At 36.3% G+C, this 16333-nt stretch overlaps 2 protein-coding genes across 5 annotated transcripts; both read left to right on the top strand.

The window, feature by feature from the left end:
- The first annotated feature begins 398 nt into the window (after positions 1 to 398).
- Positions 399 to 8915, top strand: LOC107556654 (putative RNA-binding protein Luc7-like 1). Of its 3 annotated transcripts, none has more exons than XM_016239793.1 (11): positions 399 to 594; positions 1767 to 1833; positions 3190 to 3284; positions 3370 to 3468; positions 3573 to 3683; positions 4617 to 4760; positions 4929 to 5105; positions 5189 to 5277; positions 7186 to 7215; positions 7401 to 7565; positions 8778 to 8915. In XM_016239793.1, exons 1-11 carry the CDS (start codon positions 592 to 594, stop codon positions 8899 to 8901), a joined length of 1104 nt encoding a protein of 367 aa, XP_016095279.1. In that variant the 5' UTR covers positions 399 to 591; the 3' UTR covers positions 8902 to 8915. The 3 variants fall into 3 exon arrangements, with proteins under 3 accessions (XP_016095279.1, XP_016095280.1, XP_016095282.1); XM_016239796.1 differs by lacking the exon at positions 399 to 594 and adding an exon at positions 2123 to 2203; XM_016239794.1 differs by lacking the exon at positions 1767 to 1833.
- A 973-nt stretch (positions 8916 to 9888) lies between these two features.
- On the top strand, positions 9889 to 15883 carry LOC107556653 (STIP1 homology and U box-containing protein 1). Of its 2 annotated transcripts, none has more exons than XM_016239791.1 (8): positions 9889 to 10146; positions 10523 to 10750; positions 11780 to 11978; positions 13118 to 13283; positions 13373 to 13439; positions 13531 to 13587; positions 13685 to 13801; positions 14843 to 15883. In XM_016239791.1, the coding sequence occupies exons 2-8, from the start codon at positions 10637 to 10639 to the stop codon at positions 14966 to 14968; spliced, it is 846 nt and encodes a 281-aa protein (XP_016095277.1). In that variant the 5' UTR covers positions 9889 to 10146; positions 10523 to 10636; the 3' UTR covers positions 14969 to 15883. The 2 variants fall into 2 exon arrangements, with proteins under 2 accessions (XP_016095277.1, XP_016095278.1); XM_016239792.1 differs by lacking the exon at positions 9889 to 10146 and adding an exon at positions 10390 to 10409.
- Positions 15884 to 16333: the final 450 nt, after the last annotated feature.

Below are 16333 nucleotides of genomic sequence, written 5' to 3'. Positions count from 1 at the left end.
GTGTTAATGTGTATATATATATATATATATATATATATATATATATATATATATATATATATATATATATATAAACAGAAAAAAGTTACAAATATGTCAAGATACCATGAATAACATTATAAATTTAACAAACAATTGTACACTAAAGGGGGGGGGGGATAATCAGGATGGGATATATATATATATTATATTAATTATATTTATATAATTTAGTCCTGTCGTCCTCTACAAAGGACATAGAATAAAATATGAATAAAATATCTTTAAAAAAAAAGATACGCTCCAACCAATGTGATGACATAAAAAAATAACAAAATTCACAAAACCTTTTTTCTGGTTCGCAGGAGGATAAAGTGCACTGTCTCTTTAAGAGTGCGTAGCGCGCTCTGATTGGCCGCTCGCCCGTTTGCTGAAGAGAGCGACGGCGGCGACGACAGACACTGCAGCGAAGCTGTCCGCAGATGATTTAAACGTTCATCTTTAGGGTAAAGTCACCATCACCTTTGTGTGGCGAGCGAGTTAGTCGTGTCAGGATGTCGGCCCAGGCTCAGATGAAGGCTCTGCTGGATCAGCTGATGGGAACGTCGAGGGATGGTGAGTGTTAGCCGCGTGCTAACTAACGGCTCTGAGAGGATTTCTGAAGGCCGCGCGCTCAGATTAACCCAGACCTGAATATAATAACCCAGTCAAACAGTAAAAACAATGTCTTAAGATATAAACCAGAGTTTTAGGATTAGCTAAATGCAGCAGCATTTCCTCTTGAAACGCTTCGGTTTAATGTTTGCGTACGTGAAGGGGAGTGATGACGTCACGGTCCCGTATGCTAAGCGAATGGAATTTTTTAAAATAAAAAAAATGGCGCTTTAGTTTCTTAATTTGTTATACTTTTATATTCAAATACGTTGTTATTAAAAAGCTGAGAAAATAGTCTTGTTTTTAGAAGAATTAAGAATAGGAATTATACAGGCACCAGCATTTACAACCCTTAAGTAACGTAATTGGTAATGCTATTAAAAATAATGTTATTATTATTATTATTATTATTATTAAAGTTAGTGATAGACCAATATGATGTCAAGGCCAATTAATTAGCTGATATTTTGCCATTTTGACAGCATTGTTGTCAGTGGATTCTATTCTCTTAATATTTATAAATGTATTAAAAAAAAAAAAATATATATATATATATATGAGAAAATGTGTGCGTGAATTAATTGTATATGTGTATATAAAATATATAAAACAGCGTAAGTTGTTGGTTTTTTGGCTATTTTTACAACCTTGTCAATGGCTGGTGCTCTTTCATTTGACTTTTTTTTTTGTAAATTAGTATTGGGTGAACATTAATATATGCGTATTTATGAATGTATAAAATATTTAAAAGCTAGAATATATAACCATTTATAAAGCATCTTTGGCCATCTCTCTTGTTATCAGCTATTAATAAATTGGATTTCACATATAAGAAGTAATTTCCCCAAAAATGGATGCAAGCATTAAATCTGAAGGAGCAGTGCCAAGAGGAAATATGACTTTTAGATTGTTATATGATTTTGATCCGCTCAAGAGGATTTTGCTTAAGATGAGTAAACGACAGAAGGGACTTGAGCAGACGCACTTGAATTTGTTAAATTGAGTTAAGAAAGCTCAGCCTCCGTGTGAATGAAGCGACTGTCTGTGTGAATGCTAAGATGAATTTATATGCTTCCCGTACATTTGTTTCATACAGACTGAACAATTGTGGCCCCTTTATTCTATTCATTAAGGTTCAGTGTATGTTTGCCAGCCTACATCTGCAAGGGAGTTGCAGAAAAGCCTCATGTTCATCGAGCCGTGAGTCACCAATGCTTTTTAAAGCTGTTATGAATATGAAAACCAATACTGTTTGCTTTCCAGCAGTAACTGTGTTACACATCACGCTAGTTGGTAACGTAAGAGTGAGCAGAGAGGACACGCAGCTTCTGCCCAGGCGGATGTAGATCAGTGATGCTGTGCCTGAGCCGCTTTCCTCAAATCTCACTTATAAGAAAGATAAAATAAGATAAAGGAAAGAAAACTCAAATTCCTCCGCCGACGTCTTCACTTATATTCTTCTGTATCATTCCCAGCTTCCTCATTACAGGTTTGGGCAAGAAAAGCTTTTCCCTTTAAACTTTTAGAGGCTGGGACCGCAGGAGGGGTTCTGAATGGGAGAGACCTCACAGTGTGTATCAATTAACCTTTCACTGTCTTATTTCAACTTGGTCAACTATGGTTTAATATGCACATTAGATTATGCAGCATTTCTGTATGTACGCATGAGGGCTAGTGCTATTACTGCGTACAAGATGGCTCTCTGAAACATGACATCCCTCTCTGATCTGCTATCCCATACACCTTTGCACTCAGTTATAAAAGCGTAGATGCATCATGCAAACTAGGGCTGGGTGATATTAAAGCTATGTGTTTTTTCTGGCTTTATAATGTTTAGAAACATCTTGAATAATAATGCAATGATTTTAATGCTTTTATTAAACTTCCCAAACGTAATGTTTCTGATTTGAACTTTATTTGCAGAAATGGCATTGAATTAAGCAGGTTTGATTCCTTTCCAAATTATTCATCTTTCTGTTGCATTTTTCATGTTAATTGATTTTATAATAAAATGCAGTGCATTTTGTTTTACTATGCGTGTTATATTGGTGAATATAAATTGGATGTCTTGTAGTAATTTTTATTTAATAATTTTTAACCTTTTTAGGCATCAAGATATAATTTTTTATCTCTATTACCCAGTCCTAATGCTCACTGTAGAAAACATCAGTCCATTTATATGGTGGCTGTACAGAATAAATAACTAATAATAACAGGGACTGCTAGCCTCTTGGTTTGGTCCATGATCAGACGCTATCGCTTTATTTTTAGACACTCACATTAAGGAGCCAGTTAAAGAAACCAGCCTTGGGTCAGTGGAGGTTAAATGTCTCCAATCTACATGAAAGCAAAGCCTTTACTTTCTTGTCTAGCACAGATTATATTTGACACTGTCAAACACAAAATATGTCAGATTTCACCGCAGTGACAGGCAGGTCTGTGACCCTTGGCCGCAAAGTTAGCAGTGTGTAGCGGACGCAGTGTGTGTGTGAGACGTGTGCGAGTGTGTGTGTGTGTGGTCTCATTCAATGTATATTATGTGCTGTGTCCTTACAGGAGATGAGTCGAGACAGCGGGTTAAATTCACAGATGAGCGCGTCTGCAAATCGCACCTGCTCAACTGCTGCCCACATGACATCCTCTCTGGAACGGTGAGGGAAAACATATTACAACAGTCAACGCTGATTATTTGTGCAGCATATTGATGAAGTCTTCATCTCTTCCCTTTGTTTGTAGCGCATGGACCTTGGCGAATGCTCTAAGATCCATGACCTGGCACTGAGAGCAGACTATGAGATCTCGTCTAAGGAGAGAGACCTGTTCTTCGAACTGGATGTAAGTGACTCCGTATTGAGTCGAGCTCATCTGCTGGTGTTTTCAATGAATTTGCAGCAAAGGCTTTTTTAATTCTGATGCTGAGTCTGTGTTGTGCTGTGCAGGCGGTGGATCACCTGGAGTCGTTTATTGCCGACTGTGACCGCAGGACTGAGTTGGCCAAGAAGCGTCTCGTTGAGACACAGGAAGAGATCAGCGCTGAGGTGGCCGCAAAGGTATGAAGTGTTTATATAGCGCTGGGTGCAATAATGTGTGCAGTGTGAAAATGTCAACCAGAAATCCACTAATATCTGTGGACGGGACTTGAGTTATTTACACATCAGTGTAATTAAATAAAATAATGTGGAGTCAGATGAGTCTCAAACTAGTCAATGTTTTTAGTCGCCTAGCAAAATGGGAACTTGCCCATTTTAATATTGATTTAAATCGAGGTGGAGTGAGTGTATTCTGACTGCTTCGAATGTCAGAATTTAGACTCAGAACTACTAGTTTTATCACGTCACATTTTCTTAGCACTGGACAATTTAATTAGATTTTTAGTTATGTCTTCCAATGATAGGAAACAAGATAATCAAGATAAAACAATTGTGCCGCATTGCATTTCACAATAATGCTCTTGTTTTGTCGTCTTAAATTCTGCGCACCCCTTACAACAGTGCGCTTTGCTCTTCCCTAAATGTTTTGTAGTTGTCAGTAGGTTGTAAAAGTGAATTACAGCATAGTTGTTTTTTTTTTGTTTTTAAGTAATTTTTTTTCAGTGTTATCTTAGTATCGAGACATAAAACTATCGTTTTATTTATAGTTTGAATAAGTTTTTATTTTATATTTTTAATTGAATTAACATTTTCTTTTTGTTAACGTAAACAATGTGAAATGTTTTATATATATATGTATGTATGTATGTTTTAGTTAACTGTAATAACCCTAGTGGAAGTAAAAAAAAAAAAAAAAACCGAATCAGATCTCAGTATTGACCAAGCAATCGTTATTATGATTTTTGTCATAATCGAGCAGACCTTCCTTTACCTTTAAATAAAAAGAGAAAATTGATAAGATGAGGCATTGTGTATTTAACTCCCTGGATTTTCTAAAGAGCTCATGCAGTTGTACGATCTGTGTCTCATTGGCTTTGTGTGTTTGGTTGGCAGGCAGAAAAGGTTCACGCGTTAAACGAGGAGATTGGAAAGCTGCTGGCGAAGGCTGAACAGCTCGGCGCTGAGGGAAATGTGGATGAAGCCCAGACAGTTCTACAGGAGGTTGAGAGAGTCCGAACTAAGAAGAAGGATGCAGAGGTTAGCCAACATACATTCACATACATTGCATTGATTGATCAAAATGTGATGTTACCATTTTAATATTTTACAGTCTGATCTCTCTCTCACTCTAGTGGGAGTTTGTAGTGTTTTCTGGATGATTGTCTTCTCTTTGTAGCATCATCATTTGCTCTGGTTTATTTACAGGAAGAGTACAGGAACTCTATGCCCGCCTCCAGTTTCCAGCAGCAGAAGTTGCGCGTCTGTGAGGTTTGCTCCGCCTATCTGGGTCTCCATGACAACGACCGGCGTCTCGCTGACCACTTTGGGGGCAAACTGCACCTGGGCTTCATTCAGATCAGAGAGAAGCTGGAACTGCTGAAGGTATCGGGTCGGACCAACCCAGGTGCCGGCGGGGGTCATTGGTTTCGAATAGTAAGTGACATTGCAGCATTTCATCTCTACAGAAAACCGTGCAGGACAAACAGGAGAGGAGAAACCAGGAGAGACTGAAGCGGAGGGAAGAGCGGGAGAGAGAGGAGAGAATGAAAAAGCGGTGAGAATGTTTTATGCACATCATCATATGACCTTTGTGCATTTCTAAGATTCCTAATTTTTGTGAATTATTCTGTAGCATCTAAAATTATCTGGTGTGGTTTGCCAGTGCATTTTTATATTTCGTTTTTTTATGCGTGTTAAAATATATTTAAAAATCAAAGGTTATTGCCTGTTGAAAACATTATTTTTGAAAATATTTTATGCACATTTTCATGTGACCATTTCTAAGATTCCTAATTTTTATGAAATGTAATGTAGAGGTTATCTTTGTCTGGTTTGCTAGTTTTTATTTATTTATTATTTTTATGATATTTAAATGTGTGTCAGGGCTCTACGGATACTTTTCTTTTTAGGAGCGCTTGTGCTCCTAATGAAAAAAATTTAGGAGCACGGTCAAAAATGTAGGAGCACCTTCTAATCAGTAATCAAAAATTCTGATAAAAAATTAACCTTCCCATTACGAGGTGATAGTTGACTCCTTAAAGTGATTTATAGGGGATTTTGTTTTTACCTTTGTAATGGCATTTTTCTAACTTTATTAAAAGTATGTCATCTTTTGTCAAAATCAAAAAAAAATATTTATACGCTTTTTAACATTTCTAATTAAAACGACAGAATAAAAACAAGTAGAATAAGAATAAGTTACCAATCAAATAAAATCAGTATTTAAGAAATACATTTGTGCTACAGAGATGGCACAAAAGAACACACAAGTGGCTTGTATGTGTATTTTCAGACGTTTAATGAGGCTCAGAGGTCGCATGAGTGCAATTAAATTTATAAATTCATGTTGAGGTTAATGTTTTAAAAATAACATTTTGAATATAAAAATGATTTAAATAACAGAAAAGATGCTTTAAAAATTTAACTAAAACTGCCAGCAGGTGGCGTCAAGTCACTGATTTTATCACTGAATCATTCATTCAATTGATTCGTTCGAACAGCTGAATCATTCAGGAACAAAGTACGTGACTGTTTATGAATGGGTAATTTAATCATTGACTCACTGGATTTGTTTAAAAACGCAGTTCATTCATAAACGAATCACCGCTGTGTTTGATGGAGATGCGCAGCGGCTCAGCTGTTACTTAAAAAAAATATATAATAATTATTTTCGTTGATGAAATAGAGCAAAATAAGGCAATTGTGTTGTTGTCAGACAATATACATCACTTAATAGTAACTTCTTGTTTAATGAACTGTTATATTAAATCAATATCACATTTGCAAACGCCCTTAATAATCATTTAAAGCTGTCAGTCATCTTAGTTTATCCCAATCTCACAAAACTCCATTATAATCGACGAAGCTCTCGACACTGCACACTGAATCTCTTATTTACACCCCGTCAACACTGTGTTTGTTATAATGAGAGGATATGTCTGTGATACATTACTCAACGCTGCAGAAACACGTATGTATATTAGAACCTTTGAAGCTCCCTCAGCGCAAACACAAATATGCTGACCGGGTCAGTCGCACAGGTGCTCCTAAATATTATTTCATAGTCGCACGCAGTAGTTTTCAGTCGCAAATGCCCTGTGTATATATTTCCTCTAGTTTTGTACCCTTTTATAAGTTAAAGTATATTTAAAATGTAAGGAAATCCACCGTTATAAATAATATTTGACATAATTTCTGTTTTCATGTGACCTTCATGCATTTCTAAGATGCTTAATTTTTGTGAAAGAATCTGAAGTTATCTTTGTCTAGTATGCTGATTTATTTTTATGATATATTATTTTTACATTTATTTTGTTTGTTGAAATATAAAGTTCAAGGAAACCCACTGTTAAAAAGACAAGTTTATTTTTAAAAGATTCAATAAATGTATGATTAATCAGTTTAAATAATAGCGATCTCAATATTGACCAAAATAATTATTTTTCTCTGGTTTTCCCTGTAGGACCAAGTCGCGTAGCCGAGAACGCAAGAGGTCAGTTGCTCATTCACTAGTTCATTCAGCATTTATTTTCATGGCAGCTTATGTCTATTGTCAGTTATTACAACAAACATGCAAATCAAGGTCTGTGATTATTTCATATAGTGGCAACAAGAATATTTCTCTAATCTCATGCATGTACCAGTTCATGTCTGTTTTTCCTCTCCTTGTGTTTCTAGGTCGCGTTCTCGTGATCGCGATCGAGAGCGCAGACGCCGGCGTTCCCGCTCCGCATCGCGAGAGAAGCGCCGTTCCCACTCTCGCTCCAAAGAGCGCGACAGACGCCGGCGGCACCGTTCCCGATCCAGATCCCGCTCGCGGCACAGCCGAGAACACTCGCACAAGTAATAACAATGAATACTTTCTCGCTCAAAGCTTTGAAAAGCCTGAATTGTGGTTTATTACAGTTTCTGAAACTAATTTATTTTTTGCAATTTAATTTTTTTTTTAATTATTGTTATAATTTAAGAACAATAATTTTAAATATGGATGCACGATATTATGACTAATATCGGAATCGGCCGATAATGACTTTAAATATAAATATTGACATCGGCCCGATATGAAAAATTATGCCGATATGTCTTGCTGATAAGAGGAATACATTAACTCACATGTGCTCAGGGTGTGCTAGTGATTAGATGACGTCAGCATTGTGGCTCTTCTTGAAGCAAAGTTTTGCCTGAATGGTGATTGTATTCACTGTTTTGGATCGCTGCATTTAAACTGAGAATGCAGTACAGGTTTGGCGTGTGATAGAGTAAATAGTAATATCACCTGCAGTGGCAGCAGTGACGGCCTCCCCTTGGTCCTAATGCCCGCTCAGTAAGGAGTTTTAATTCTGTATGGGGCGCTGTTGGCCTATTTCTAATAAAATGAAAGCAAAATACACCAATGATATTTAGACTGTGTTTCTGATTAAATAAAGCGGTAATTGATGCCATAAAATCATGAGTATGTTTTGATTTAAAGGTCAGAAGCTATAGCTTACATGAACAAAAAAAAATATATAAATCACAAACATGACACTTAAATTAAATAATGATGTATACCGATTTATTCATTAATGTGTAATATGTTATATTTTTTTAAACCAATTAATGAGCTCTAAAAGATTTTCAGAATTTTTACAACTCTTTTGCTTTAGACCGTTTACTAATGTTAAACCATAAAATAAAATGTTAAGGTTACCACTGCATCTTTCTGAAAAAAAGAGAAAATGCAGTGATTAATATAGAGTTTATTTATAGCTGCTTTCAAATATTCAATGTACTGTAATTATAAAATAACTTTTTTTTTGTTTGTTTATTTAATTCTAACAAAAGTTCTTGTTAACTAACCAATATTAAAATAATTATATATCGTATCGGCCAAAATGAGTTGAAAATGATCGGATATCGGCAAAAATCCAATATCGTGCATCCATAATTTAAGTTGTTGTTAAATATTTTTCTAGTTTCTGTTTTAAATAAATACGTCAAGTATGGTTTCCACCATAAAAAAAAACAAAGCCTCCATGATCTTGTAGCAACAGTGGATTGATGTGTGTGTCTTAGGTCTTCACGGGACCGTGATCACGAGAGGGAGAGCAAGCGCAGCCCATCCGAGCGGAGATCAGACGGACTGAACGGGAGGACGGAGTCTCGCCGTCATGATGACAGAGAGGCTGGAGAGATCTGAATCATCTCACTCTACCACAACAAACACACACAGCGCGCTCTCATACACATACCCACTTTTTTATTTATCATGTTTGCTTGGTCCGTAGTAAACTGCCCACGCTCGGTTTCATTACAGTCGTTGTAGTCTTTAATATCTCAGTCCAGTGAGACTTAAACCTGTCGGATTCAGTCAAATGTTGAAATGACAATATTGTGTGTGTGTGGAGTGAAGGTTTTTTTTGCCCCTCCATAATGTCTGTTATTATTTGGGATTTGGGTTTGTCCTGAGTGGATGTGTGCATGTTTTGCTGGAAGCTGTTCTGAGGTCAGTCTAAACGCCCTTTCTTTAAATATATCTGCAGTATTTCCCCCTAGAGACAGAGAGTGACTCTCTTTGTATCGGCAGCAGAGGCGTAGGAGTTTAATAAATCTAAACAAGTGCATCCGTCATGGCATATTGTTTGATTTACTCTGTACATGATCTTTTATAAGGCTGTTTTGATTTCATGTTGCCCTTAACAAAGTACATTAAATGGTTTTATGACTTTAAGTGGTGTTTGTCATTAATGAAGGAAATACATCCTCAGTTTATTAGTTGGATAAGTCTCTTTTTACTAAAGCTGAATGCCTGTGTATTGTAATATTGAAGCTGTTTATTTCTTTAGCCTGTAAATTTAATACAAAATTGACAAAATATGAGTTACAGCGTTTTGGAAAATTTGTATTTTTTGCTGCAATTAATTGAATATGAAATAGGGATTTTATACATTTAAAAATGTTACGTTTTCATGCTAGATTACAGTTTTACGTTAGATTGCAGGTGATCAAACAGATCTAATGTGTCTAACAAAGTTTGTGAAGGATGCATTTCACTACTGATTTGATTAAAATCATTAGTTAATGTGTATTAAAATTAACTTTAAAAAGATAGAACAAATCTTTTTTTTTTTTTTTGTTACGTTTCTGTACGTCGCCAACAGATGGCGTCATTACGCTAGAGCGTCACCTCCGGCAACGTCAGCGTCACGGCTCAGTCACAACAACAGAAACATGATGCTAGCGTCTCACACCCGCCAGTGAAATGTCGTGTTTTTAGCGCTCGCCGATGAAAACGTCGGAGATTTGTCACCCTAATGTCATGATCGTGTCGGACTATGAGTTTGGCAGCGTTTTATTCGGTATAAGGGATCGAAAAGTGATCATAAAAGCACTAGCGTCGCGACCGGTTTGCTAGCGACGGGCGTCTGTTCAGCACTCAAACCCGGTACGCGTAAAATCATGCTTATTTTACTTCTAAAATATGGAATATAAAGTCAAATGGGCTGTGTTAAACTAATTAAGCCGCCTGTAGACGTACAGATGTGTCAGTCACGTGTCATGCTACAGAGTTTGTCTACTAATCACCATAATTCAATTTAATAATTCAATCTCGGTTTTGCTCAAATGATATGAGCTGTATGTTCACTGTACTGCTGGAGGAGTTTGAATCATCTGCCACAGCTGTCCAGGGCTGATCAGAGCCCAGATGTGTGTGTTATGTGCATTCTGCAGGCTGTAGATGTGTGTAGTGTAGTCCTGGTGTGTGTAATGTGTATCATTGAATGTAAATTGATATGTGTGTGTTTGGTGTGTCCCTGCAGTGTGAGAGGTTTGCAGGTATCTGGGGTCCCCGGGACAGGCCGGTGCTCACCGAAGAGACGGGGAACAGGATCGGTAAGCAGGGGGGAGCGGCCACCGCAGAGCTTGTGGAGAAGATGGCGAGCAGCCCAGAGAAAAGCTCCTCGGCACAGGAGCTCAAGGAGCAGGGCAACCGCCTGTTCCTCAGCCGCAAGTACCAGGAGGCCGCCACCAGCTACAGCAAGGCCATTGTGAGGGGAGCAGGAGTGTGTCCGTTTAGAGGAGATTTACAAGCACAATGAGAGAAAACAATCATACTGACACCAAACTGTTGACATTTATATGCACATTTGATAGACAAAAAAACAATCGTACCGACACCAAACTGTTTAAATTAATATGCACATTTGATAGACAAAAAAACTCGTACTGACATCGAGCTTTTGAAAATGTGAAAAAAATTAGAAACTTTGAACAATTGTGATTAGCGATGCTGTGTTATGTTGAATATCAAAGTTTATTTGTGTATGTTTGTTAATGAGGAACTTGTGGACACATCAGTGTTTTTAGATTTGTGGAGTAAAAATTAATTATTTATTATAATTTATAACAATTATTTTAAATTATAAAACTCATCCTGTGGGGTAAGATGGCACAGCAGAATTGGCACAGAAGGTGGCATTTTGTTACTAGTGATATTATTTTTTTTAAATGTAATACTTATTGTAATAAATAGGGTTAATATTCAATATTTATATGAATTAGACCTAGGCTAATTAAATGAAATCATTTCATTTGAATATGTAAATATTAATTTGCCTGTATTTAAGTCATAGACTAAATTTACCTTTCAGAAGGACCTTTTTTACTGGGATTCTGCTTTGTCTGTCATCGGTTAATTTCATCTCTCATGTGTATATATATACACACACACACACACACACACACATATATATATATATAATTAAACAAGAATGTATTACATTGATCAAAAGTGACAGTAAAGACATTTATAATGTTACAAAAGATTTCAAATAAATGCTGTTGGCTTTATTTTCACCAAAGAATGCTAATAAATCAATCAGTTTTCACAAAAATATGAAGCAGCACAACTGTGCTCAGTTCATATAATATTTACATGCATGTTTGTCATTCAGTAATGCATTTAACTCTTCAAGTGGAGATTGTCTGGATATTCTCAAAAAACCCCACGTAATTTTTCTAGGAATGATCAGAGTTGTGCTGTTGTACTGAAGATGTTTCTGCTGTGCTGTGTGTAGAATCGTAACCCGTCGGTGGCCGTGTACTACACTAACAGAGCGCTCTGCTACGTGAAGCTGCAGCAGTACGACAAGGCACTGGCCGACTGTAAACACGCCCTCGAGCTCGACAGCCAATCGGTGAAGGCGCACTTTTTCCTGGGCCAGTGTCAGCTGGAGCTGGAGAATTATGAAGAGGCCATCGGCAATCTACAGAGAGGTACACACGGAATTTTTATGGAATTTTAAATTTTTTTTAAGAAATAAGTTACACATTTAAATTAGAATTTTTTCAAATGTTTTTTTTATATGCTTTTAATAGGATATTTCACCCCAAAATTTAAATTCTGTCATTATATACTCGTCGACTTTTTCTTTTGCTAAACACAAATGTAATTTTTTTTTTTTTAATTAATGGCACTCTCTCGCTCTCTCTTTGTCTCTCTCTATTTTCAGTATATATAGATAGATAGATGGATAATGCATATATTAAATACATATATTTAAAGATAAAAACACTCTCTTTCTGTGTATATTTACACAGTACTTGTCAAAAGTTTGGAAACATTACTATTTCAAATGTTATTAATGAATTCTCTTCTGCTCATCAAAGGCTCAAAAATACAGTAAAATCAGTAATATTGTGAATTATTATTATTATTATAATTTAAAATAACTCTTTTATGTGTGAATATATTGTAAAATGTAATTTATTTCTGTGATGCGCAGCTGTATTTTCAGCATCATTACTCCAGTCTTCAGTGTCACATGATCTTCAGAAATCATCCTAATATGCTGATTTGCTGCTCAAGAAACATTTCTGATTATTATCAATGTTGAAAACAGTTGTGCAGCTTCATATTTGATCAGAAACCATGATATATAATATCATTCAAATGCTGTGTGTGTGTGTTTTTAATAGAAATTAATGTTTTTATTCAGCAAATATGCATTAAATTGATCAAAAGTGACAGTAAAAACATTAAAAATATTCTATTTCAAATAAATGTTCTTTCTATTAATCATAGAATCCTGAAAAAACTGATTTTAACAGAGATAATAAGAAGAACCATTATTAATAATTGAACAGCAAATCAGCATATTGCTTTCTGCAGCAGTTTTCTGTTGTATGTGATGTTTGGTGTCATTTGAAGCACATTTTCAGGTTTTATAATGTAACTCAGTCTCTAATAATGTACATTTGCATCCAATATATTGATTATTGAGCTAATAATATAAATAATTATCCATCATCAGCATCGGTGCATCCCTAAAAAGCATCATAGAAATGATCCAGACGTCTAAACAGACATCAGATAGTTGCAGTGTGATGAAGTCGCTCTTTGAAATGCTTTTCAGCTTATAACCTGGCCAAGGAACAGCGGCTGAATTTCGGAGACGATATCCCAAGTGCTCTTCGCGTTGCCAAGAAGAAACGCTGGAACAGCATAGAAGAGAAGCGAATCAGCCAAGAAAACGAGCTGCATGCATATCTCACCAAACTCATCCTGGCCGAGAAAGAGAGGTGCCGCTCACATCAGTCAGTCATGCGGATCTGCTTTAGAAATCTGCGCTGTAACACCTGTCCGTCTCTGTGTTTGTGGGTGTTTTCAGAGAGCTAGACGACAGAGTGAAGCAGTCGGAGGACAGTCAGAACGGCGGCAAGATCAAATCCAAACATGTGAGACACGCATTTAAATACACACACAGCTCTGAACGGTGGACGTTTGATGAAGTGATGTCTTTTCCTGTGCTCTGTGCTGCTCCTGCAGGATAAATATTTGATGGACATGGACGAGCTTTTCTCTCAAGTAGATGAAAAGAGGAAGGTATGGAGAGATCATCTCAAACGTTGTGATAAACATCTATCATTGGTCCAAATAACTGTAGATTGAGCACCAGTGTGTTTGATTGGCTGTTGTGCAGAAGCGAGAGATCCCAGATTACCTGTGTGGGAAGATCAGTTTTGAGCTGATGAGAGAACCCTGCATTACTCCTAGCGGCATCACCTACGATCGCAAGGACATCGAGGAGCATCTACAGGTAACATCGCATTCACGTTCCCCTGCATCTCAGCGGCGGCTGTTTGACTTGTGCAAGAATTCGGACATTTTTGAGGCGCTGAGATTGCTGCCAGGTTTTTTTATGAGACTTCTCACTTCAGAGGCACAGGAGAATGGCGCCACGATTGGCTGAAAAATTACACATTGGCGGATCAGATTACAGCAGTGTTTTTTTAATTGTTGTTATTATTATTATTATTATTAAATTCATTATAGTATTTAGATTTTTTTTTGGTCATTTTTTAATTTCTCATTAGTTTTAGTAACTTTAGTACAAGGCAACATTTGTCTTTTTCATCAAATTTTCTTTTAGTTTTATTTCAATGATCATGTTTTAATAGTTTTAGTTTTTGATAATAATAATAATAATAATAATAACAAACATTTTTAAATGTCTACCAGCAGGAGCTGTTATGCTTTAGAAGTAGATTTTATTTTTGTATTTTCAGTTTTCATTAAATTTTAATTTAAGTTTTAGTAATTTCGTTGAATGTTTAGGGTCGTCTCCGTTTTTTTAAAAGAATATGTCTTTAGTTTTATTTCACTTTTAGTTTTAGAAATTTTAGTTGAGTTTTTTTTTAATTTAATATTTATATTGCATTTTATTTTAGTTTTAAGTTAACAAACATGTTTTTAATAGGTTTAGATTTATTTTTAGTTTTGTTGTTTAGGGTCTTTTTTATTATTATTTTTTTATATTTCTATTTCAGTTTTATTCATTTAAAGTACATAGTTGCAAAGGCAGCATTTCTATTTGTTGTCTATTTGATATTTTTTTCTAATAGTGAGTGATATTGTATTGTTTTATTTCTGTTAGCAAAAATTATAATTTTTTTTTAATAGTTGTAGTTTTTGTTAAAACGAGATATTTTTTAAATGGCTGTTAATGGAGAAAGATGCTTTTTGCAGGCAGATGGTGTAGTTACAACATATTTTAAAAAGGGATGGGACATATCAAAGGATTTTTTTTGCCTTTAGTGAAGAAAACAAACATATTCTTTCTCTCTCTCTCTCTCTGTAGCGTGTTGGCCATTTTGACCCAGTCACTCGCAGCCCGCTGACCCAAGATCAGCTGATCCCCAATCTGGCCATGAAGGAGGTGATCGATGCTTTCATCCAGGAGAACGGCTGGGTGGAGGACTACTGAACACACACACACACACACACTCGAGCGGGCCGCAGCAGTTTCCTCACGGCCAATCGAATCCTCTCCTGTATGTTCATGCACTTTAATCAGTGGAGCTTTGCTGTGGAGAATCTGACCCGCAGCAATCACCTGACCCTCTTTCTCACCGTCTGTCTTTCTGTCTGTCCTTCAAACTCTTTCTGCTGTCTTTCCTTACCAGACAGAATAATCGGCCCGTTCTGCAGGTTTTGTTCGGACACTTGTTTTCAATCGGGAACACTGGCTGATGTTTGCTGCACATGATGATGCTGTAATTTTGTCATTGAATGTTCAAATAGCAACATTATTGATGACACATCACTAATAATCATTCATGAAGAGGAAACTTGCGCAGGTTGGCGCATGTGTTTTAGAATCTGTCACCTATAAGATCTATATGCAGAATGAATGCGATATATGAGAGTGTAATAAGTTCTAACATAAGTAGAATGTTTGTAAGATGCTTCTCGAGCTTTGGGTTCTAGCAGGATGGCGGTTTTTGTAACGAGCGTTAAAACCCATATTTAGACATTCATCCATCTACTGGCTGCCAATCACTGAAAATGAACTGAGAATCTGTGGCATGCAGATGAAATCATCATCATGGTTATGGTGTATGATACATTTAGTCTCACAGTGTGTGCTTTAGAATGAGAGGTAAGTGATTATTTCACACTATTGATTTAGTCTTTCCCTTTGGACCTCTGGGGAGTTTTCTGTTTCCTGTCATGAACACACACTTCCTGTTTAGTATCAGTATTTTTCAGAGAGCCCTTGTTAGTCGCTGGACGTCACAGTTCCCGAACTGTCCATCCGGCTCGGTTCAAATATTCCCCAAGTGTAATGGGTTTAGGTTGGATGCATGTTTAATAAATTTTATTTTGTTTCTTTTTGTAACAAATTGGTTGAGATGAGTCTTATTCTTTCCGATAAAGTTACAGTTGCGACCCACTATTCACTACTCACTGCTGTGTGTGTGCACTTGGATGAGTGAAATGCAGAGCACAAATTCTGAGGATAGGACACCATACTTGGCCACACGTCACGTCATTTTTAACTAAATTTAATATCTCCGGACCCGAGCTCTGGTTGTCATGACAATAGATATCTATGTCAGAGCTGGGTAGATTCTTACAAATTGTAATCAGTAAAAATGTTAGTAGCGTAATCCATTAGGCAAGGCAAGTTTATTTATATAGCACATTTCATACACAATGGTAATTCAAAGTGCTTTACATGAAATAAATGAATAAATGAAAAAATAATTAAAAAAAATTATCTCAACAATAAGACGAGGAATTTAAAACATTGAAAATGATTTAAAAATTGATTTAAGAGGTTTAAAAT

Source organism: Sinocyclocheilus grahami, unplaced genomic scaffold, assembly GCF_001515645.1.
Source record: "Sinocyclocheilus grahami isolate Dianchi unplaced genomic scaffold, SAMN03320097.WGS_v1.1 scaffold575.1, whole genome shotgun sequence".
Taxonomy (NCBI): Eukaryota; Metazoa; Chordata; class Actinopteri; order Cypriniformes; family Cyprinidae; genus Sinocyclocheilus; species Sinocyclocheilus grahami.
Note: the sequence above shows the minus strand (reverse complement) of the source record. Positions and strands in the feature narration are given on the sequence as shown.